The sequence below is a fragment of the Ostrinia furnacalis genome, unplaced genomic scaffold (assembly GCF_004193835.3).
Source record: "Ostrinia furnacalis isolate ACB-3 unplaced genomic scaffold, ASM419383v2 OfSCF7590, whole genome shotgun sequence".
Classification (NCBI taxonomy): domain Eukaryota; kingdom Metazoa; phylum Arthropoda; class Insecta; order Lepidoptera; family Crambidae; genus Ostrinia; species Ostrinia furnacalis.
In genome coordinates this window covers 382,481-408,219 of record NW_021137829.1, presented here as the reverse complement: position 1 = coordinate 408,219, position 25,739 = coordinate 382,481, and the positions used below count along the sequence as shown (strand labels likewise).

The 25,739-nt window shown below is 35.3% G+C and overlaps 1 protein-coding gene across 4 annotated transcripts in view; it reads right to left on the bottom strand.

Moving 5' to 3' along the window:
- Positions 1-25,739, bottom strand: part of Hr3 (nuclear hormone receptor 3 ROR-beta) — a 135,922-nt gene that overhangs the window by 21,865 nt on the left and 88,318 nt on the right. For 3 of the 4 annotated variants that reach the window (XM_028321996.1, XM_028321997.1, XM_028321999.1), the window contains 2 exons: positions 3,267-3,380; positions 375-488 (listed from right to left, as the gene is read on the bottom strand). In XM_028321996.1, the coding sequence (XP_028177797.1) occupies positions 375-488; positions 3,267-3,380 (228 nt within the window). Of the gene's footprint in view, positions 1-374; positions 489-3,266; positions 3,381-17,363; positions 18,432-25,739 lie in introns of those variants that run through there. The other variant, XM_028321998.1, reaches the window with a different exon arrangement.

The window sequence follows — 25,739 nt, the reverse complement described above, 5'->3', positions numbered from 1 at the left end:
AAATGATATAGTTTCTTCTCTATCGCTTCACACAATTATTTAACATACATAAATAAACAATGAAATATGAACTTTTACAAGTAGGTATGTCAGACTTCATGAGTAATACTGGCGTCTGACATCTTTAAATAGTCTTTACGTGTTTTGAAACACGTCCTCAATAATATACAAAATTATTGGACTGATATTGATGTATACATGCTGTCTAGGATTTTGCATATAGCTGCCCAATAAATTCCTATTCACTATCGCCTTGAGAGGCCCAGATCAGTATTCGAAAAAGAGACTAGATTCACGTGTAAAACGGAAATGTTAAAGTGGACAGGGAACTTTACCCTACTAGATCTAAATGGTAGAATAGGCAGAAAACTCACCATCACGGCTCATCCCAAGCTTCAGGCACTTCTGCAGCCGGCAGTACTGGCACCGATTCCGGTTGACCCGATCCACCACGCACGCCTTATTCCGCGGGCACTGGTAGTTCACCACTGGAAACATAGGCTGTGTTAATAAAAAACAGTGATGTCTTTGCTATGGGGCAAAGTCAAAACGAAATGACCCTATGGTCATTTGGTAAGCAACGATACGGTACAGGGTTGAATAATACGAAACTATGTGACCATTTTGGTAGCTTTTTGTTATGGGGCCAGACCAGAACGACTATGGGGTCATTTGGTACGCAATGATACACGATACACGGTTGAATAATCTAAAGTATATGACCATTTTGGCACCTTTTTGTTATGGGGCAAGGTCAGAACGTCCATGGGGTCATCTGACAGACAGTGCGAGTAAAAACAGTGATACTTTTGCTACTAGATGACTTTGCTATAGGGCAAAACCAGAACGCCCATGGGGTCATCTGGTAAACAGTGTGATGGGACTATTCCCACTCGTTGACACCGCTGCAACTCCTGTGTAGCCAGGATCTACAGCTTGACCGCCAATAAAAACCCAACCAGTGAAGGTCAAGTTTGTCCCGGGGAAAGTTAACTGTCATTGGACCCGCAACGAAATTAATCAATAGACAGTGTAAGTAAAAACAGTGATACTTTTGCTACTAGACTTTGGTTACTAGAGATGCCTTTGCTATGGGGCAAGGTCAGAACGATCATGGGGTCATCTGGTAAGAAATGATACACGCTTCACGGTTTGTTACAAGTCCATGCTTGAAGAAAAAATACGAAATAATGACTATACTAAACTATACTTTTGCAAGGGGCAAGGACAGAACGACCATAGGGTCCCTAATCACTCGTTCTGACCGCTGCAACTCCTGTGTAGCCAGGATCTACAGGTTGACCGCTAAAACTCAACCAGTGAAGGTCAAATTGGCTGGAAAAGTTAGACTTATTGTATCCGCAACGAAATATTCAGAAATTTAAAGGAAAATCTAAATAGCTATGTAATTAAAGTTAATAAAGAAAACTATAAAGTTAATAAAGAAGCAAAGAAAGAAATAAAGAAAAAGCAAATAAATGAAGGTTTTCAAGGAAATAAATAGGACTGTAATTTGAAATCTACAGCTAAAATACAAACCTTCGATTGAATTAATGTCAATTAAATTTTTATGCATATGGAAACTTTTGTGAAACTATTTTCTGTTACAGTTCAAAATATCAAAGCGTGTGAACACGCGAGCAAAAACTAGTTTTATTATCCCAACTAATCCCAACTAATATTATAAATGCGAAAGTAACTCTGTCTGTCTGTCTGTCTGTTACGCTTTCCCGCTTAAACCTCGCAACCGATTTTGATGAAATTTGGCATAGAGATAGTTTGAGTCCCGGGAAAGAACATAGGATAGTTTTTATCCCGGTTTTTGAAACAGGGACGCGCGCGATAAAGTTTTTCTGTGACAGACAAAATTCCACGCGGGCGAAGCCGCGGGCGGAAAGCTAGTGTTCTAATATTTATTTGGCACTGCCAATATTTTTAAATTGAATACCAAAAATTCCATGGAAGTTTGTTCTCATAATTTAATTCATGAAGGAAATATCTTTCTCTATAATTTCCTAAAAACATTAATAATATCTTACTAAGAGAAATTGCTGAAAATGTCCTTTGATCATTGATTTTAGTTTCTTAGAAATCCACGCGCCTATTTATCGTGGTTTAAACTGTTGCTATGTGATTGGGAATACATAATACCTAACTACGTTTTTCATAAACTTATAGTTCCATTATACTGAACTGTCCTATCCATGACATTGACAGTGGGGCGACCGTCAATACCGGATCGCTGGTTCCGATTTTTGCCATGTTGGAAACCATATAGTTGAACGATGGTAGCGCCCCCCTGTCATTGAGTTTGGTGGGACAGTTCAGCGTGGGTCATCTATATCTACAGTTTTTTCATAAACTCATTACAGTCAGTATCAAATAATTCGTGACACCCAAAGTAACCAAAAAATTGACAACACAACCTTATTCCAATGAGGGCTATCATTTTTATACTTAACAGTTGGCACCCCTGGCGATTGCCAGGACCTTACTCTACAGTGGCGCCATCTTGATGAGTGAAAATGCGATAGTCTTCCTACCACTTTAGCGCTCACCAGTTGGTGCCACTGTCTTCGCTCTAGCAAGTGCCAGGACCTTACTCTACAGTGGCGCTAACTGGTGAGCGCTAAAACAAAGACGCGTTGCGAACTTTTTGGCTACTTTGGGTGACACGAACTATTTGACGCTGACTGATAGTTAGTATTTGACTGGAGCATATAAAATAGATCTAAGATTATGTAGAAACCATCGAAAGGGTGTATTTTTTTAAATGTAAAACTATATGCTCTCACAAAAATTATGGTAGTGCAAGCTATATTTGGGGCCTATATACTTTCCCTGAAAAGTGCGTACATACCTATGTACGTAGTACCTAGTAAAGAGTTTGAACATTTAAATAATCTGAGGTAATTTAACCTGAACATACTTTTTCGCTTTTCAGACAAGTTCAAAGAAGTTTCATGCGTACCATCTGGGATTCGAACCCAGAACTTTCAAGTTTTAGTTTCAAACGTTTAATGAACAACCTAAAGACAGAGGCAGGGGAATATGACACTAATTTTGATTATGGGAAATTTTTAGCTTTCACAAAAGTTATTAGAGAGGGAATTTGATACTAATTTTTAACTATTGGGATTTTTGCCTCGTCAAAAATTCAGGAAATAAGTTAATAATTCCCAAATCAGGACAATTAAAAACATGGGATTTTGAACCCTAAACATATTAGTAGGAAAGGTTATACAAGATAGATGTATGACGCCGACCTGTGCTCTGTGACCGCCTGAAGAAACCCTTGCATCCTTCGCAGGTGATCACCCCGTAGTGGACCCCGGATGACTTGTCTCCGCACACTTTGCATGGTATGATCTCGATTTGGGCTGGAACAAAAGAAAAACCAGGTTAAAAACCATTGAAATATTATGTACTCGTCGGCGTTCCGAACACTTAACGATTCTGAAACGTCCAGAAGCAAAAATGGGTTGTTAGTTTTTGATTTTTGCAACTTGACGTTTCAGAATCGTGGGACTTTATTATCCCAATATTGATAGTAGCGCTCTCCTTTAAATGTCATAATTATATGGATGTCCAACATGGCAATTTGAACTAATTTTAGAACTGAAACTCTCCTGACAATGTCATGGCTGGGACGGTTTTGGTTCAGTGTTGGACTTTACTTTTTGGCGACTTTGACATTCTACATTTGACAAGTAAGCGATCTAGCGCTGTATGTTGTTTTAGTTAGACGACAGGACTAATGTTTTAAGGCTGCAGCTTCAACTGAGCAAGAATTTTGCTTACAATAGTTACAATAGCTTCTCTACCTATCTTTTATAACTCTGTCAGAATCTTTTTTTTAGCCTAAATATAAAGATGCACAAAGTGAACTTGGTTACTAATAATTATGGGTTATGTTTCGACGTAGGTACAAACGTTTTAAAGGTGACCTCGTTCATTATTTGCAGCGAAGGTTTTTGTTTTTAGTACAAACTTCGCATTGTAGTTACGAAAATGACCAAAGTTTTGAATGAATATGGGTTTTCGATCGACAAACTTTCTTATAAAATATGTATTACAACAGCTTTGGAGGAAAAGCTTGTAAATTATCTAAGCCTACAGTTTTCTTGTGTTAATTAGGTAATATTACTTAAATTTATGCTGAAAATCGCATTGTTGTGTATGTAAAATACGTTTTTATTTGTAACGTAGGGTGTTTTTTTGCCATCTTTAATAGGTTTAATTTGATTGACAAGCAGTATAGTGCTCAAAAACGTCACAAAAACAAATGAAACGTCAAAAAACCGCGAATTGACAGCAAACATGACCCCAAAACGTGACCTTATCGGTTACAACCGCACCCGAACCGCGCGTTTTTGGCGGACACTACAAAGATGGAGTCGATTACATTCCAAATTCGAAGTTCGAGCATCGTTTCGGCGAGTTCATCGACCTGGAGGCAAGGTCGGAGCGCGGCCGTTGACTGCGAGCTGTGTGTGTGTGCGTGGAAGACACCACCACATTGACAACGGGATACGAACGGGATCTCCTTTTAACCGACAGAGCGCGCAAAACAGTAAGTTGGAATCTCCATGATTGTGAAAAATGAGGAAATACGGCCATTTTCAAGTTTTCTGACACAAAAAAGTGTTGGTTTTTAGGTATTTTGAAAAACTTACGCTATAGGTAGGTACGTGAAACTTTCCACTCATATTGGACTTACAAGAAAATTGTGATCAATTTTGAACATATTTTTCGATATGAAAACATGACTGTATCTATCATCTCTATTCTATTATAAAATAATCTTTATTCTAAAAAAAGATTTAAAATTGCTTAAACTATTGAATTTAGAGCATATTTTTATCAATGACTAATTAATTATTACGCCATTTTAACCCGAATAAACATCAAATAGCTGTCATTAGTTAACAATTAATTCTTAATCACTTAAACCATCTTTGCCTTAATGAAAGACTCGTGTAGGAATATCCCTTAGTTAAAAAACAGTCAACATTATACATACTCAAAGATTAAGCAAATTAAAAATATGTATAGTTGTTGCAATTCACGAAGGCGAGTGAGCTTTACATGTGTGGTGGCTCGCTACTGTTCGTTTTTCAAAAGTTTTGACAGACATTACACTATCGTTATTGCATGTACACGTACACACACAAGTAAAGCTCACTAGCCTTCGTGAGTTGCAAGAACTACTTTTTGTTTTTAATAGTTTTGCTATGTGCCAGCATCAAAAAATCTTTCGAAACAAAAACAAATGCTGTCGAAATATGAATTCCTATTCAATTTTCTTCATTTGTAAGGAACTACGCTAGTATCTATCAAATGACAGGACATTTCGATTTTGTGACAATCGATGCTAAAATGAGCATGCTTAAAACAATATAGCAGTCAGTGATGCAACCATGTTGCAAACGGCATTGTCAGATGTTTAGCAACTTCCTTCTGTACTGTGTTGTTAAAATTATTGCTACGTAGGTACTAATGTTTAGAGTAATTTTGTCATATTGTCATTTTGTGGCAATATAAGTAGTTTAAATTAGCCAAATAAGATCACATACGGCTCTACGGTTTTCAAACTCTACATAAAAACGAAAACGGCGCCTTTTTGGTCAAAAAAAAAGTTAACACGTGAGTATAAAAAAAGGTCGAAGTCATTGCAGCAATGAAAAAGGTTCGCAAGTTATTTTTACACCGCGGTAAAGTGCATAAGCTGCATCAAGGTATCACAGAAGGGTCTCGCCAGCTGATCATGACGTCACAGGCCGACGACCGGCCAACACTCGGGGAGCGCGGCAATCACGCCCGGTGACGTCACCGAACACGGTGAACTGTTCGAATTTGGAATTCGGGCGGTTTTCGAGTGCACCGTTATGTAACGTTGCGTCTGTGTGCGTGAGATTAGAGCTTTTGTTTTTTTAAATCGTTCGGTGGAACGCAAAGGCATAACATTGTACAGCTTTGTGAATTATTTTTGACAAATTTAACGGTTTTTTGGTGTATTTCAATTTGGAAAATACTTTTTTATTAACATAATCGACAAATAGCACTATTAATAGTAGAAATGTATGCAGAAAGTGAAAAAAAGGTTAACAAAAACTGTTTTAAACGTACTGAGAATACACACCCACCTTACGTCATAGGGGCAATGAACTCAATCAACCGTTCAAGCAGAGGTTTATTTTGCTAAAGAATCTTTTTTGCTGGTCTATGGTCTGGTGAGCTTGATGGATCAATGGTAAAACGTTGTTTTTTAGTCTATAATTCGATTCTTAGGTTAACTTATCTATAAATGCACTTATAGATGCAAGAAGATTATGTTTTCTGCTTAGACTATTAAAGCTTAACTTTGATACAAAAGCTTTTATTAAAAAGACGTGTATTGATGTCTCTTAAAATCTTTTATAGCCGTTTTCACCATGAATCCCTAATTTTTAAGTGACCCCTATGAAAACTAAATTCCTGTTAAATGTTGCCATAGGGGTCACTTAAAAATTAGGGATTGATGGTAAAAACGGGCATTAGTCTCTTAAAATATATTACTCAACAGAATATAAAACTATTTCAAGAACGTATCTCATACAATTATCTACTGCCAACCTGGATGCATCTCCCAAATTAATTGCTAGATGAAATTAGATCGTATTTTTATAGCAACAGATGCTAGATCCCATACCGTCGGTGGTATGTTTATGTTGGTAACGCTATTCGGACAATCGCGGTCGTTCACCCGTGACGTCAGCTGGCCGTTAGATTAAAATTCGAAATTGGAACCCGTTAATAAAGTGAATTCGAATTTAGAAAAACAATGGAGAGTCGATGGTTGCTCAAAAAAGTGCGAATTCTTTGCATTATTTTGGAATCAAAAAAATTACAAATGTCTTCTCTACTCAACCTCAGTATGTATGCCTTTTTTATTTGTATTTATTTTTTTGCAAAAATTGGCTCAACCTACTCTATTAAAAAAAAAACATTAATTATTTTGCATCTGTAACTATTAATTAAATAAACCGCCTTTGATAAACTAAACTAACATGAAAATACTTCATTTTTAATAACATAAATAACTTTTTATTTATGCAACTGACTTATAATACTAATTTATACTGTTAAATAATTAAATGGCTAGATTATTTTTAATTGTCATTTAATTATGTACGTATTTGACAATAATCTATGTAATTTTATTTATCATTTCCTAACTCATTTATAACTACAAACATTTAATTAAAAATTGTGGTATTATAAACTTCAAAATGCCTAAACATCATTCTAAGTTAAGTATACAAAACATTATTCCAATTCAATAAGTAATAAATTCATTCCACATTTAAAATCAATACAAACAGCAAATCATTATAGATTTTATTCTAGACTGGCACCACGAAAATAAAAAGCTAAAAATATAACATCTAAAAAAAAAATCTATTGTTGAATGTCAGAAAATCTATTGTGGCCAGTGTTCAAAATAAATCGATCAATCGATTTAAAAATCGAATACGAGAGGTTCCATCGATATGATACGATTTATTTTCAGCTTTAATCAGAATGGGAGTTCGATGAACTGTGAATTATTTCACAGATTAACTAAAACAAATGAAAACTACTTTTTTAAACTATCTTGAGTGTTTCTTGGCTGCCAGTTGCAACATTCAATTGTTATTTAAAACAAAAGATTTCTGAATCCCAATTTCTGAATTTATATTTTGTGCTCATCTTCTTCATAAGTATGAACTTTCAATTTAGTTCATACTATGCCTACATTATAGAGACAAAAATGTCGCTATTTGACGTCTAAAAAGTTGAAATATTTAACCACAAAATCGTTGATTTAATTATAATTATAAGTTACTTACATAAAACTGTCTATTCGAGATACATACCAGAATTGCGAAAACAATAAATCTATTACAAAATTAGACACACAATTTCTCAATAGGAATCCTTTGAAATTAATTACCTTAGATCTTCAAATATGGAATCAATTAAAGGGAACTCGAATAATTTATGTCTTCGCTTCGAATTCCATTGTTTCTAAATTCAAAACGATTAAATTGATTGTCATTTATTAATTAACAGAACCTCTTTTCTCAATTTCAAAATGATTATAAAGCTGAAGAGTTTTGTTTGATTGAACGCGCTAATCTCAGGAACTACTGGTTCGATTTGAAAAGTTATTTTTGTGTTGGATAGCCCGTTTATCGAGGAAGGCTTTGGGTTATACAACATCACCCTACAGCCAATAGCGGCGGAGCAGTAAAGAAAAATGTTGCAAAAACGGGAATATTATTACTGTAAAGTTTCATCAAAATCCGTTCAGTAATTTTTGCGTAAAAGAGTAACAAACATCCAGACATCCAGACGTCCAGACATTCAAACTTTCGCATTTATAATATTAAGAAGGATTTATTTTAATTATGTAACTAGCTGTCATGTTTTCCTTGTGACATTAAAAAATATCTTAAGAGTTCTCTTGTTTTCGCTCAATACGATTCTAAATTCAAATTAAAACAAAGAACAGAGAAAAAATAGTTTTTCTTGTATTTATTTACATAATTTGTTACGCCAGGGTCACTTTAGTTGCCAGATATTTTGAATTGCGAACTTATTATTTATGAATTTAAGAAAATATTTTTCCTATCCTACTGAATATTCGTATGTCGGCCTCGACGAGTATTGCCAAGAACAAAAAAGAAGAAGAAGAATATTCGTATTTCAAATATCGAACGCAACATTCTAAATAAATTCAAATTTAAAACCGAGAATAGAGAAAAAAGATATTTTCTTGTACCTACTTAATTACATAAGCTGATACTTGCCAGTGTCACTACTTTTCCAGCATTTTGTATTGCGACCTTATTGTGATTATGAAAAAAAAACAAGAGTTCTATTGAATAACCTATTCGTATTTCAAATTTCGAACGCAAGATACTTTACTAAGGCACTAAGCACACTAAGTTATACGCGACGTGGGTATTTTACGATGTCGCAACTCGCGACCGACGACAGCAAGGCCGGGCCTACATTCTTGACTTAGCATGTACGGCAGCACATCAAGCGTTACACTGAGGTTTCTTAAGTCTTTGTCATAGGGTTGAGTTTGCTACAAAAAAATATAGTTTGAGGTGCAGTAGCCTCCTGTACTTGTAGAATTGAATCATCTTTTATTTTATGCTCATGTTAGTCAATTAAGCAACCGAAAGCTTTTTAGATAAGTTCAGCTTTTATTAGCTTTAAATAATGGAAAGATACGTTAGATAACTTGGATTTAATAATTTTGAACCTATCTTATCGTTAACTTTTATGAATGAATAAGTATTATTGTACAAAAGGAAAGATGATATGAATGATAAAATAAATAATGTAAGGTAAACTTTGAAGTAAAATACTCTACGAAGATCCCTGTAATGTATTGCTAGATTTGATTAAACAAAACAATCGTAAATTAAATCAAAATCGTTTGTTTATAAAGACTGGCCAGTAACTTAGACACAAAAAAAAATGAAAATAATAGCGCGGAAATCTTTTTTTTTTCTTTTTCGCAATATCTTAGGTTGAAGAAAACTGGCCAGCAACTAAGACGCTAAAAAAAACTTAGGCTGGGTTGAGTTGCACAATCTTACTTTAACTTTGACAAACGCGAATATCTGTCAAACTCCATACAAAAAGCATCGGTTATCGTTATAGTTGCGGTCAAAGTTAGGTGGTGCAACCAGCCTTAGAAAACTTTTTTTTTTCAATATCTTTTTATGTCACTTGCCAGTGTCAAGCAAGAAGTTTTTAAAGGTCAGAGCATTTCTTAGTGACGTTTTCGTGACTAGTTTCAATAAATGACCGAGACCGATCGCACCGCTATGCGAAGATACTTTTCGGTATAACTGAAACAAATGAACGGTTTACACCTTCTAAAACGGTTATTTTTAACTGTCATCTTTCTGTGATAAGATTTATTTAATTTTAAAGAACAAGTTTAAGTTTTTCAGACAGAATCACAGGGCTTTTTCAAATAAAGGCATTTTATGCAAACAAATCTTCTATAGCCGAGTCAATGTGTGTCAAATATCAATTGCGGAAAATGGCGGCCTTCAAACGATATGCGGAAAATTGGAAGGAAACATTTTGTCCCCAAGCAGTGGTAGGGTTAATACTGGGACGTGTAAAAGTGCTTTTTAAAAGCCTACTTGCAAAAATAAATGAGTTTTATAAGTAATATATTGAAGAACTATTTTGCCAAAGTCACTTCCCAAGGTTAGACCTATGATATCACACTCTCGTCATATCGTTATCACTGATCGCGTAAGATCTGTGACGCGCGTGACGTCACGCGGTCATTGTCCACTGATAACATGTGACCGATAACAAACGCGGTTGATGTTTGCGTCCTTTTATTGGTTTTTTCTTTGTGAGAATCGTTGTTTAGGTATTTTTTGCATTGTTTTTTATAAATAGTACATTAATTAGATAAGGAAACCTCAATTAGTGTATCTTTTACTATTTATGTGTACTTTTTGAGTGGTAAAGTTCTAAAATGTGCTGTCAAAAGTGTTTTTGTTAGTTTGAAAAAGTCAAAGAGCTCTGTTAAAACGCTTGAAGCGTTTATTTAAGTAGAAACGCTTGGTGTGAAACTTAAAAAGGCCACTTAAAATCGCCCATCATCAATCGTCGGCTCATTTGGAGCGCGCCCTAAAATAAAAGTGACAGCCGCGTGACGTCACACCTCATGACGTCGGGGTCAGCGACCCGCAACCTACTCGTGTTACGTTCGATTTTCAATTTTTTTTTCAATTGCGGACCACGGTAGCGATGACAAATGACGAGCGGTGACGCGAGCCGTGGGAAGTTGAGAGGAATATTTGCGATAGAGTTGGCTTTTAAGGCAAATGTTTGGTCCAATGTTTGGCTTGAAAGGTTTTTGAATACTATAAACATAACTTTTAAAAAAAATAAAACCGACTTCAAATGCGTGAACACAAAAAAAACTAAAAATTGAAAATATTGCGTATAAAAAAGTTCATCTCCAATTTTCCACCCTTGGGGGTGAAATATTTTCTTCAAATTCGCATGAAACCACCCTTTTGATAATACCTATTCAACAAAAAAATAATCGTTCAAATTGATTTATAATCGGCGGAGATATTGCGTATAAAAAAGTTCATCCCCAATTTTCCACCCTTGGGGGTTGTTTTTTCTATTATTAAATTTAAATGGGACCACCCTTGAGGTATTACCTATACGCAGAAAAAAGATTTGTTCAAATCGGTTCATAATTGGCGGAGTTATCGCGTAACAAACATAGAAAAAAAAAAAAAAAAAAAACATACGGGTCGAATTGAGAACCTCCTCCTTTTTTTTGAAGTCGGTTGAAAACTAAGCAAAAATAACAATAATTCCATTTCTGTTGCGTCCCATGTCAACAAAATTAGTATATTTTTACATTACGCAGCAAAAATCACACAAAAATATCAAATATTTTTTTGCCTAGATTCTATTTAGGTCTATCTCCAGAAAAGATGTCTAGAATACGTCTAAAAATGACTACAAAACTTCAAAAAAATTCGGTCTAGACTCTATTTACTATGTCTAAAAACACGTCTAGAATATGTCTGATTCTAAATCTCCGAGGTGAACGCATCATCAAATTAAGCCCAGCCTTGAACCCGGACCAATTTACTCATTAACTAACGGATGACTACCGAAAATTTATACGACAGTTACTTAGCATTTGAAAAAATAACTACGGAGATGCCATTGACCCTGGCGAGACTAGCGCCCGTATTTACAAACATTACTATGAGGTCTCACAGTGCGCGTGGACGCACAGGGTGACACACGAACCAATCACAGAGCTCTATTCAACGCTGTTCGGTCAATTTGCTGCTTCACTTAAGCAAGCATCGTTTGTGAATACGGGCGTAGCTCTTCTTGCTGGTTTTTCTACTTTGTAAGTATTTAGTTTAAGTGGCAACCAGATGTAACCGAGTTATTTTCCAGCGCCTTCTTATTGAGTATTTGTCTCGAAACGCTGGTAGGGCCTGACACTTATAGCTATGTGTCTCGAAGCGCTGGTAGAGTCTAAAAACACTCTGTAATGTCTCAAAGCGCTGGTAAAGCCAAACATTATTTTCCATGGATGTCTAGAAGCGCTGGCAGCTAATAGCTACGTGTGTCAAAGCGCTGGTAGGGCTTAATAGACACTAGATAAATGTCTTTAAGCGCTGGTAAGGCCTAAAACACTTGATATAAAGTCCTAAGCGCTGATAGAGCCTAAAAGATACTTACAATGTATCTGAAAGCGCTGGTAGAGCCTACAAGATACTAGCTACGTGTCTGAAAGCGCTGATAGAGCCTAAAAAACACTTCTACGAGTCTGAAAGCGTTGATAGAGCCTAAAATACACTAGCTATGTGTCTCGAGGCGCTGACAGAGCCTAAAGGCACTTTTATTATGTCTCGAAGCGCTGATAGAGAAAAAACATTTGCCATGTCTTGAAGCGCGGGTATTGCTCAAATGAGCATATTATTATGTTTGTCTCAAAGAGCTGGTAGAGCCCAAAAGACACGGATCAGTCATAAAAAGACAAAAGTAATTTTCTTTTTTTATTTTAACCATTGTATTGTATGTCATAATGTGTGTTAATAAAGTTATTTTATTATTATTGTTAATTTTTTTTTAAATAGGCTACCACTGCCACCAGTTATTCTTGTAAAAGCATGAAAAATGTGAATTGAAGACAAAGAACGATTAAAAATACCTAAAAAGAAGCTTAAATCACAACTTCTAACTTACATTTTAGAGTACAATAGCACAATTTATTTTTATGCAAATCTAAATCACTATAGACATCGAAGTTTTATTCATTGGGGCTAATATGACCCCAAAAATTACAATGGGTCAAATTTAGCTATTCTTTAAAAAAAGGGGTCATAAAAATCAAAAATCTTTTCTTCAAGTGACTTTATTATGCACTATTTCACAATGCAACCTGCACTGTCAAAATCCACAACAAGGCGGGTTCAATGACCTTTCGAGCAACACGTGTAGCGCGGGCGCACGCCTAAACGTCACATGTGGATGCAACTGCAGTTAAAAATCGACTTTAAAACTGGTGTAAAAGTTTTATTTTCGATTGAGAGCGTTACAGGTGGATGCATATGCATTTGAGAATCGACTTTAAAAGTGATGAGTTAGTTTTATTTTTGATTGAATTGTTTAACAGTAATTGGTTTCGGTTATAAAATTTGTTCTATCGTTATTATGCAGCAGGAAGCTTTAAGTGTGATAAGAATAAGCAGTTCTGATAGTAGATCAAAGTGTTTTTTTTTTCATCAATAATTACTTTGGTAGGTCATAGATACGTCTGGCCGAAGCAATATTCCAGTTATTCTAATTTTAATTGAATTGGTAATACCAAGAATTGGTAATGCTCAGCCGCTGGAAGAAAAACTATTTAAAAATTCAAACCAGCGACTTGGCTCGTAGACCAAGCTAAAGTGGTCCAAGTCACTAAAAAACTCATAAAAACATAAAACTCATTTATTTCTGCAAATAGGCTTTAAAAAAGCACTTTTACACGTCCCAGTATTAACCCTACCACTGCTTCAGGACAATAAATGGGCCAGTGCTGAGAAGAAGCAGCGCAAGAAACTCAGTCACTGGAGTCTTAAAATCACTGTGCAACAATTTGCACGTGTTTTCCAATACTTATCTAGTTAATTTTAACTAAAACGCATTCAGCATTAAGTGTTTAACCCAAATTTTAAACAATTAAAGACAAAGAAAAATAAAACTAATGTCGGAAAATTATTTGTTAATTTGGGGCACAAACATTCGTTTCCAATTGGGAGCGAAGATAATTCACTAATTGTAAGTAAATAGATCGTTTCTAGGGCACATGACGCAAATGTGAATCATATACAACATTATCTATCATGTACCTACTTGCAGGTAGGCAAAGATCAAGGATGGCGAACCAATGACATGTGCCATTTCTGGCACACGCCACAATATTTTGAGCTCACCACCAGTCACAAATCCCTACTAATATTATAAATGCGAAAGTAACTCTGTCTGTCACACTTTCACGCCTAAACCACTAAAACTAAACCGATTTTGATAAAATTTGGCATACATAGACAGCATACATACAAAACATTATCATGTACCTACTTGCAGGTAGGCATAGATTAGGGATGGCGAACCAATAATCCGTGTGCCATTTCTGGCACACGCCACAATATTTTGGGCACGGCCCCAATCACAAAATTCACTATGAAATAAAAACCCTGCTAATATTAAAAAAGACTCATTTATTTTTGCAAACAGGCTTTTAAAAACACTTTACACGTCCCAATATTAACCCTACCACTACTTTGGGACAATAAATGGGCCAGTGCTGAGAAGAAGCAGCAGAAGAAACTCAGCCACTATAAATTCGAAACTAACTCTTTACTCGCATAGAGATTTATTTGATTAGTTTGAGTCCATGGAAAGGACATAGGATAGTTTTTATCCGGTTTTTTAAACAGACGCGCGCGATAAAGTTTTCTTTTAAAGATAAAATTTCACGCGTACAAAAGCTAGTAGTAAATAATGTGTTTTGAATAAGGGGTTAAAAAGCTATATTTTACTTTTACATTAACGCCCGTATTCACAAACATTACTATGAGGTCTCACAGTGCGCGCGCACAGGATCACACACGAGCCATCACAAACCTCTTCAACGCTGTGCGTTCGATTTGCTGCTTCACTGAAGCAAGCATCGTTTGTGAATACGGATGTTAGAATGCAAATAAATTATTTGATTTGATTTGAATTGAAAGGCTTCTTCTTCAATATTCACAGTCACAAGTCAACTAGTGTTAAAAATAACAAGAACTTTGGATGTTCAAACAGCGATTTGATACAAATATTTGTTTAATTGATACAACTAATTAATTAAATTATTAATCATGCAGGTCTTGAGTAAATATAAATATCTATTTCATTGTTGCCGCTGTTATCAAAGTTATTAAGGAAAATTAATTTTGTATTTTTGTTTAGAGGATTATAGACAATGACTCTGATTTGTCTATATTTCAATCGTTTTTGGGCAAAATAAAGTTTTACTTTATCACAGCAGTTTTATTTTAGCGGACGCAGGCCGCTACCAACCGGGTAACATGGAAAGCATTGGGGGAGGCCTATGTTCAGCAGTGGACGTCCTATGGCTGAGATGATGATGATGACTTTATCACCAAAAAGTTGCTAAATTGTAATTTGTACTAAAGTGGTTTACTAAAACGTGTAAAAGCGCTTTATAAAAGCTTACGAATATTTGCAGGAACACCATTACTTTTATGACTTATTGAAACTTGATTTAAATTCTTGTAACATAACATTAACAAATATTAACAATGAAAATACATATTCACTTCGATTAGAAGACTGTCACAAAACAAAATTGAACTTTTTCCAGGGGCTTTTAAGTTCAGTTTTTTGCACATGTGTTAAATTCTATAACCAAAAAAACGCATAATTTTGTATTATGACTGTCTTCTTATCAAGATGCGAAAGTGTCTATCTATTCAAAATAAAAAATATCTTGTGTTTAGACAAGTTAGTTCTTAGTAATCGTGAATGGAGTCTTTACATGTCTCATTATTTTTTTGCACTACCAGTACCAGGGCTTCGAGACAAACATTTGACAAGTGCTAATATTATAATCATTGGGGGAGGCCTATGTTCAGCAGTGGACGTTCTGTGGCTGAAATGATGATGATGATGATGATGAATATACCCAGTAAAAAGCGCCGCAACAAACTCAGTCACCACAATATTCTGTATTATCTGACTGAGTTTCTTCCGCCACTTCTTCTCAGCACCAGCCCATATGTTGTCCCGAAGTGGTGGTAGGGCAAGCTATATTTGGGACATGTATAATTGCCCTAGAAAGGGTCTATGTACTGAATAAACTATTTGAATTTGAATTTGTATTTAACCCTTAAAAACCCCGTACACTCACGATCCCATCAGAACAACCAGGTCGACAGTAACACCATAAAAACCATGTGAAACCACCATTAACTGCACAATATAGTATACCGTTATACATACTACACGAATAACCGTTTGCTGACAGTTACCACCATGATTTGCCCCATATAACTGTGGGTACACGGTTTTGCCCCACTTTGGTAGTAACACTTAGGTTGGGTTGCACAATCTTACTTTAACTTTGACAAATGTCAAAAATCTTTCAAAGTGCATATAAAAAGCAACGGTTATCGTTATAGTTACGGTTAAACTTAGGGGGTGCTCAGCCTTACATTTTGCTGACCGTCACAGTTTTTGGTAGATGACGTCTCTGATTTTGCCCAATTTTTGGGTAAAAAACGGATTCATTAGGTCATTAAATGACTAAATTTTAGTCTACACTATGTGGGTAAACCTCTCTCTGGTAGGACAAAAAGATTATGAGACATGTAAAATGTAAAGACTCCCTTAAGGGCAAAACTTTAAGTTCTTTTTGTAATTTACCCGAATTTAACCCTGTATTTTTTTCTTATCATAAAAATATTGGGTAAATATGAACTCTATATTATTTATTTATTCTTTAGTACCACATAAACAGGTACATAAGGCAAACTTAAAGCCATAAGGCATTCTTTGCCAGTTAAGCTTCGGGCTAAATGTTATTACTTGTCATTAATATACAAAAAATGATAGTGTGCGTGTTGTCACGTAGTCGTACCCATTATATTGTTATGTATGTATTTAAAATTATTACGAGCTACTAATGAATATTGTTGTATGAGAACATCAAACGTAAAACGAATCAGAAAGTTTATATGAATTAGTTTTTGATAAACTACAATGTGCATTTACCACTAAATTATGCTAAAAATATTTAAAAAAAAAACTTTTTATAATGTGTTTTGTTAATTTATTACTCAATAATATCAAAAGGAAAAACAGCTTGCAAAAGTAACAGCAATTTTGCGCTAAAACTTACATAAAAATTCGTAGCGTTTCGTAGCGAATCCGTAGATAAAGATCAATGTTCGTAGCAAAATTCGGGGCTGTCTATACTACGGGGTTCGACTACGAAGCTTGCAAAAATTACGTTCTTTTAAGTTACTGAAAAATACTGGCAGGTAACGACTTTTAAATTTTCAAAGATCGAACTCGTTCTTGAATGGAAGAACTTTTTGACACTGGTTATGTAACGCAAGCCATAAAAAGAGTTTAGATTCAAAGTTTGTTCCAAATTCGAATTGTAAAATTATCAGCCAGTACGTAATGTTAGGCAACCAAAAAGTTTGCGCTCGCTGACAGCTGAAATTAAAAAAATGAAAAGCATAGAAAAATACCTCTAATGGAATTGGCGGCTTTCTTATCCATGAACATTCCAGAAATGGACGATCCGAACATCCCCTCACTGCTGCCAGGGGGCGGGGAGGTGCTGTCAGCGACAGACCCCGAGGTGATGTCCATTCCCATCTGGTTGTGCATCACCCCCTGGACCTCGGTATGGGGTTCTCTCTTCAGCTGCATCCCTTGAGGCAGCCCCTGGGTCTGATGCAGCATCGTCGAGGCCGACGAGTGGCCTCCATGCTGGTCCGGCGGCCATTGCGACCCGAACAACTCGTGGAACTGATTATTGTTCATCGTTCCAAATTCAAATTTTCGAACGTCGAAAAGTTTTTCAATTTTTAATTTTTAAGTGACTTTCGGCCAATGATTTACCAGCAGTGCGAATTGGATTCGCATCGCTTACCGTTAGCACTAGTATCACTGCAGTTTTTTCGACTTGGTCGGTACTTTAAGGCAACTTTTTTTTGATTTTTTGAAATGCTATGGCACCCAACAGTTTGTCAACTTTGTTGATTCAAGCACCAGTTTTAACTAATGTATATGTTCCGGCCCAGAGGTGACGTGAGATTTCGTTTGGCAAAGTTAATTTCAGGTATTATCTTTTTGAAGAGCAACGAGTTTTTTGGCATTTTGTCTCCGTGGTTGTTGTTTTAAATCCCTTTCGCTCGTAAAAAACTATTAAGGCACTATTTGTATTGTATTCCACTTGTTCCCGTAACTATTTCATAGGAGATATTGAAAACAAAAATCTGTAAAGAGAAAACGAGAGCAGAAAGAAGAGTCGATGTAAAAAGTTTGATAAGAGAGAATGCCAATGGATAGAGTCGATTTTAGCTTGCCGAACTCGCGTTCGATAAGTCTAAAATCAAAAATTTACGTAGATGTAAACGTTTGGTTGTGTCACTTCACTAAAGGCACTGTCACTGTACGATGTAACGGTATCACCTCACTGCGGAAGAAAAATTTGTACGTCAATGTTTTGTACTATGGGTTGTTCACTACTCGGCAGAGCGAGGTCGACTGGTCGGGGTGTCGACGCTGCGGCGGCCCGGTCGTGACTGACGCGAGAATCTTGGAGCGCCGAAAAAATTATATATTTTTTCCATCAACACCGCTCATAGTGATAGTTCAGCGCCCCGGGGCCCAGCAAATATCCCCCAAAATCAATGATTAACACGAAATTCTCACCGCAAACGCTAATTATACACATTAATCACAAGATGCAGGGTTCAAATGGTCAAATTTGTTTACAGGAATAGAGTAATTAAGAAACAAAATTGTCCGTTAGCTGTGCGTGTGTGCGTAACAGAGCGTCCGACACGGCCGCTCCGCACACAGACGCCGCGGCGTCAAGCCAGGTCAATGACCCCGGGACCCAAACAAAGTAGATTTCGGTGAAATGCTGTTGAACTCTAGTTTCGGATCGGCGAACGATACTCACAAGGTTCGTGGCGCGCGAATTTTCGACTTCCGAATTTTGAAATTCGAACTTTTTATTTTTTATAACGTCTTCTTAGACGAGTTTGAAGATACCAAAAAGTTTTTAACGCTCAATTACTGCGGAGTCGCTGTGTCAATGTGTCGTTGACCCCGGAAAATGTTGTCAACCGCGAATAGTTATTGTTTATTTGTACGTTGACATTAAATGACCTGTGCCCATTCAATCGTTTTCCTTGGATGCGGGAAAAAATTATATAAAATTATTCGCATAATTAGTAATTAGGTACATATCTTTTTGTACTAATAATTGTTACTAAATACCTATTACACATAATAGTAATAGCTAGGTATGTATATCAAATAATGGTTTTAATAAAAACAATACAATTATAGACAGAAATGCAAAGGAACGAGGTAAATAAGTTATTGAACTCTACCCATAGTTCATTTACTTGTAAGTTTTTTCTTACTATCCGACGAGGGTCATACACATAACCATTCTTGGAGCCTATTCATAGTTCTTACTTTGACGTATTATTATATTTTAAGAAGCAAAACCTTCAGTAAAATTGGGGTATCTGAACCCGTTTGAACTTATTATCTAAGCTGTTCAAACTCTAGTAATCCCTATTCTATTCTACTCAAGAACGCTACGCCACAAGGTCACTGGACCTTCTATAGCTTATGTCACCATTTTCTGCAATGCGTTCTTATTGATTTTGAATAAAGAATACGATTTTGAAATCTAAACCAAGCGCATTCCAATTTCAAAATGCGTTCGAATTTTGAATGGCTGCAAAAAGTTTGAATCCAAATTCAAATTTTCGAACCTTCCGGCATTCGTCCAATTTGGTCATTAAAATGACATTCCACCGTCATTACTGCATCATTAACAGATCCCATTGAATGATACACACGTGGTACCGAATCGATAGGTCGTCGACGTTAGAGAGAGAGGGATGACCGTGTGACGTCACCGTGCAAGGTCGCCGGCTCCGTAGGTTATTTACTTTTGTTTTTTTTTTCGGAGGATTCCGGAGGCAAAGGCGTACTTTCGTCATGCTTGTCATTTGATGAGTCGTGAATACGGGGCGAGAGGTCATGACAATGAGGCGAGTTCATATTCAACCGTCTTCCTTTGCAAATACATAGTTTTTCCCGTTAAATATTAACGTTATAAGTACTTTTGAGACATGAATACTTCTATAATTTTGTATTATGACCTCATAGCTAGGGCACTGCCCTCCGTACTTTGCCAAAATGAACTCTGAAGGCCACAAACTGTTTAGGTTACTGGCCTTATCGTTTGTAAACTGAAAAAAAAACGGTCACCCATCCAAAATCTGACCGTACTTTCAGTAGCTTAGCTCCCAAGATATGAGCAAAGTCACTGACCTAAGATTATTGCAAATGTTATTTGTATTTTCCAAGAAGCCACACCCACCTCCTTGTTGCTACGGAACAAGATTCACTGATAACTGATAAGAAGGTTTTTAAACTCTACAATCTACAACACGAGAATCCTGGCAGGATTCGAAAATTCGAATTTTGAATTTCAAATTCTGATGCTTTTTTTTATTGATGGCCAGTATTAATGTCACAATAATTTTATTCACTTATTTTGCGCTTTCTTTCTGTTTTTTTAATACGTAAGTACTCACTTGAATTAAAATTGGACTTTTTCGAATGTTAAACTGGCACGCACAAAAATTTATAGTCAGCCTACCGCGCCCTGTTATCAAAATATTTTTACAAGTACCTAGTAGATTATAATTTACATGATTTTTATCACTGAATCATTGATGGTCATTGACATTTAAAGGACCGAAATGATACAGAAATTGGTAATTTAATATGAAGCATTATGCATTTAAGTATATTAGTTTAGGTAGAATCAAAGTTATTCAGATTTTTGTTCTTTTATTTTGTATCTTTCATTCATGTCTTTAGGGCTGCCTAAAAATAGACATTATTATTCCGGAAACTATATTTTAATGTAAAAAGATGAAATTTAATAATTTGTGTTTTCTTGACCTGTGATTGACTGGCAGAGAATGCCACCTGGCATTAAGTGCGCCACTGTACTGTGTTATGTGCAATAAGTGTAAATAAATAAAAAAATACACAATTTACTAAATGAACAGTAACGTAAATAAAATTCTTTAAAGCTCACACAATAATATTTTTGATAAGTATTGATATCAAAAAGCCTTATTATTTTAAAGTATTCGATAAAGTAAAGTATGTATTCTAAAGTAGAAGTATTACATTATTATTATTTTCAAATTATAGATTTAACAAACAATGACAGGTTTATTATTAATATAACGTGTTATTTGCAATAAATGAGTTCACAAGAAATTCATCGTACATTTTCGTATAATAATTTATTAGTTTTCCACCAATATTACAGCCGAAATACAATGTTCTACGAAAAATAAATAAATAATAAGCAATTTTATGTATTTGTGTATTACTTAAATTAGATAGATATTTTAAAGACTTTAATGTAAACGACACAAAAAAAATAAAGAAATACACAAAAGTGACGATTCAGGCAGTCTTTCGCTATGGAACAATCTCTTCCAGACAACCAAGGGAGACACCAGTTGTAAAAATAACTAACTAAGTAAATTGTTTGATTTTTTCAAAATATTCATAAAACGATTATTCCCGATTTAAGAGAACTTAAGAAGTTAAAACTACGCGTCGCAATTTCCACTCTAGAACTGGTTATTTTTCATTTGTTACCCGCAAGAATCGAACCCACGACCGCAGCTGGCCAACCAAACCACTATGCCCTTCCCTCTGATAAGACAGAGAGATCATGACCTAGAACAGGCTACATTATAGTAAAATTACAGATCCCAGGGGTTATAACGACTTGTACCCGAATTTCATGAACCAGAGACAATAATAGAACAATCACGCGACGAACGTAATCTGTACCGAACTGTCAACGTCATTTTCCCGCGTAAAATGACAGACCGATGACAACGACTTATCGAGTGTCATTGACCCTCGTTAGTAATATGTACATTATTGCATTGCACAATTGTATTTTTAAAACGAAAAGAATGACGTGTCATTTTTCAACGGTGCATTGTGATTTGTGCCTTTGTTTTAACGAAATTCGTAAATAGTGTGCTTACAAAACTGTTATCTTCAACTACACTGTTTAATGTCATTTTAGATGTATTTTTCCTATTGGGTTTTAAATTACAAAAGCATTTTCAGTTCTAGCAAAATATTGGCAAATAACAACTGGTGAAGAGTTCACAGTTTAAAAATACTTCTACAAATATGGTATTTTGTACGTAGGTTGCAAAATTTACAAACAATAGTGAAGAATTCACAGTATAAAAATACTTTTATAATTATGTTATTATACATAGATAGTGTACTGGCTGAAAGATGGTAAATAGAGGTGTTTATAAAGCTGGCCAGTTAAAATATTCTGTGGTTTTCCTCAAATCCGACCTCTTATTCTAAAGAACTGCCCAACCGCTTAAATAACTGTCAACCCTATTCCACATGCAAATCGACCGGGAAGCGTTCAACATTCGAAATTTAAAAGCGAATTCGAATTTCAAATTTGGCGCCAATCGAGTCCGTCGAACTATGAACTGTCAGCGTGAACTTCGTGACCCTTTGCGCTGTCAAATCGTCAAATTAAACATTGAGCCGTGTTGTATTTGTAATAGGTGTTATTTTGCAACGAAATTGTACAGTCTGTGCTGTCAACTGTACAGATTAAAACAACGGTTTGGTTTTTATTTCCGGGTTTTATTCACTTTTATTATCAATTGTTGACATTATTTTTGTGTGAACTTCTAATTGGGTTAATTTTAAGTCATTCAGATTTAATCAAGAATGTGTTTTATTTCACAATCATCTTAAAAATCTTTATATATTTCTTTTCTTTTCTAACCGCATTTTTTTTATTAAAACTTTGTTTTTATTTATTTACTCTTTCAATAAATCTAGGAATTATTGTTGTGTTTATTTAATTGAGACTTTTATGATTGTAAAAATCATTTTCAATTTGTTGCAATTATAATTTAATTGTTCGTTTACTTCACGCCTCATGCAATTCAAACAAATACAATTTAAAGTATAATAAAATAGAATTCACTATACTGCATCTCACTTAATTAACATCAGAGGTCAAATATCTGCCTAATATTGCTTTTTAAAAGCCTATTTGCAAAAATAAATTAGTTTAATGAGTTTTTTTATGCCTTATTCTGTGTAAAAAACGAATTCAGTTGAGGGTAACTTTAGCCGTAAGGAAGCAACTTTGACTCTACAAAAAAGTATTGAAATTGAGCAAACTATCTTGCAACCAACCAAAAATATATACGCAACATTGCCCTCGAACTATGTCGTTTAGCGACATTGCTATGAAGAGGTGAAAATCAAATCCTTTTTTTTAGACATAGAGCCTAAGGGCTACTAAGGTGAGTTACCTAAGGAAATACGGTTCATGTTTTTTCTTTCAGCGAAACCCGTATCATCCCATCTCTCTCAAGCTATCTAATTAAAAAGAGACAGTTTTTCCTCCCTCAACTCTGCTTCCGCAAACATCCATCAAATGGCAATCGATACCACGCGGGCATCGAACCCCGAACCGCGGGTTCAAAGATCTATCGCAACGTAGATGAGTCGCGGGAACACGCCTAAAATCGGTTATTTTCGCTTTAGGTCTTTTCTGTGGGTGTTCCTTTTTTGAACTTTTGAAATTATTTTCAAATTAGGAATACTTTCTTTGGGTGTTCCTTTTTTGGTTTTTAGAAATATACATAACTGGCCATTATTATTTTTCAAATTAAGAATACACGTGCCTCTCCTTTGGTGTTCTTAGTTTGAAATTTTGAAATTACTAGCCATTATAAGGTTCAATTCGAATTTTCAAATTGAGAATTATTCGAAGTCAAACCGCATTTCGTTCGCATTGAGGGAATACTGAGAGAATTGCCTTATTTTCAGAGGGTATCCCTCTTTTCAGACAACTATGGTAGAGTCAATAAAACTTCTTTTTTAATACAGTACATAGATGTATGATTTATTCATAAATTTTTGATTTTCCTAAGTTCTTCAACTTTTTTGTATTTTCTTGTTAAAAAAGTCGATTGTTACCACAAAACCAGTATTGGGTTAAATAAAACTTTATGCGGTCACACGACGGCATTTCTCACTTTAGTCTGAAAGTAAACATAGCCTGGTTTTGGATCTAGGTCTCGCAGTCTACTCGCACGGTTTAGGCAACGTTTTCCTTTCGTTCGATGTTAGCCATTTTGGTGAAAACCCCAAAAACTTTATATTTTATAAACTCTATGCCTCTTAATTGAGAGACGAAAATAGCACGTTTAAATTGTTGTTGTATAATTTTATACGGCTATCCGTCTTCCTGATTCTACCGCTATGGATGGTGTATTTATATCTTCTGTAGATGTAGAAATATCTTGTTAGAGCATTCCTAGTAGACGCATCGAACCGGTTGTTAGAGTCGCTACACTAAAGTTTAAAATAGCAGTTGGCTAATTTTGTAATGATCCTCACCTATTTTTAGTTTCAGAACACATTCCATTTTCAATGCAAAATAATTTAAATTACAAACTTTTTGATTTAAAAATTAAAAAGAAAACATTGGCGAATCGAAATTCGAAAATTCAAAAATAGGAATTCCGCGATCGAAGGTTTGAAATTTCAAAAATGGAATCGGGAAGCCGATAAGCGGCCGGTTCCAGCCCAGCCCACGTGGTGGGTCAACGTCTGCCCCACTGCGAACGCTGGGTTCAGCGAACCACGCACACAGCGGCCGGCACGCACACACCGCTGTGTAATGCCGGTACTTGCGTAGCCTGTTCCTCATGGCGTTTGAATTCGAAAATGGAACGTCTTTTATTTTTAATGAGTAGACAAGTGCGTTAAATGGCCAGTGTGAGACGTTTTGTTTTACAGACTTGACTTATCTAAGACTTAAACCATAAACATAACCTTAACCGGTGTATTTTGTATGGAGTTTGATAGATTTTTGACGTTTTTTATAGCAACCCAGCATAAATTGGTACGTTTTAATTGATTTTAAGATGAATTCGATAGCATTCTTACAAAATGAGTAATAAAAAAATAACTTTCTTTAAAGGAGGAAAATTTTCAGCGAAAAAAAAATTCTTCCTTAAACTTACACTAAAACAAAAGAAAATCCCAAAAATAAAAAGACAAAAATACTTGTAATTCGCAAGATATTATTAAACTGCTATACTCACACATACATTTTGTATGTGTTATTTGTATGATCACGTATGGGCAGGGGCGTACCGCACAGGTGAGTAATTGTATGGTTGTGTTCTTTTTTCATGCCTTTTTTGTTGAGCGGCTTGAAAATGTATGGCTTAGTGATGTCATGTCATAATGTGTTAATTTATGTTTGGAATTTTTTGAATTTCGAATTCGGTTGGAACTTTTTTTAATTTGAAAGTTTGAATCGCAACTCTACGGATATTATTTTTGAATTTCGAACTGCCTGGTTTTGTTAAAAAAAGAACGAATGACTATTTTTAATAGAACTTTACAAAACATGTGGCCAGGTTCTAAAGTTTTTGACTCGTCAAAGAGGATCAAGCAACGAAAAGTCTACAAACCTTGTTTTGTTTTTACTGTAATCGTGAAAAGGTATAAAATGTAAAAATCATTGTTTTAAAAGAAAACCTCTCTTTTTATTAAAACTACTAATCATAAATTAAGAAGCTTTAACAGAATACGCATTGGGCTGATTATTATGGTGATGAATAACGGAAAATGTAATTTTCATGCTAGATTCATCACAAAAATTACTTATTAAATTAATTACTCGTAAAAGTGGAAAAAGCTCAGTGAACCAGCTTGGCATCAAATACACGACCACTCAGACTTGACGTTCTATAGAT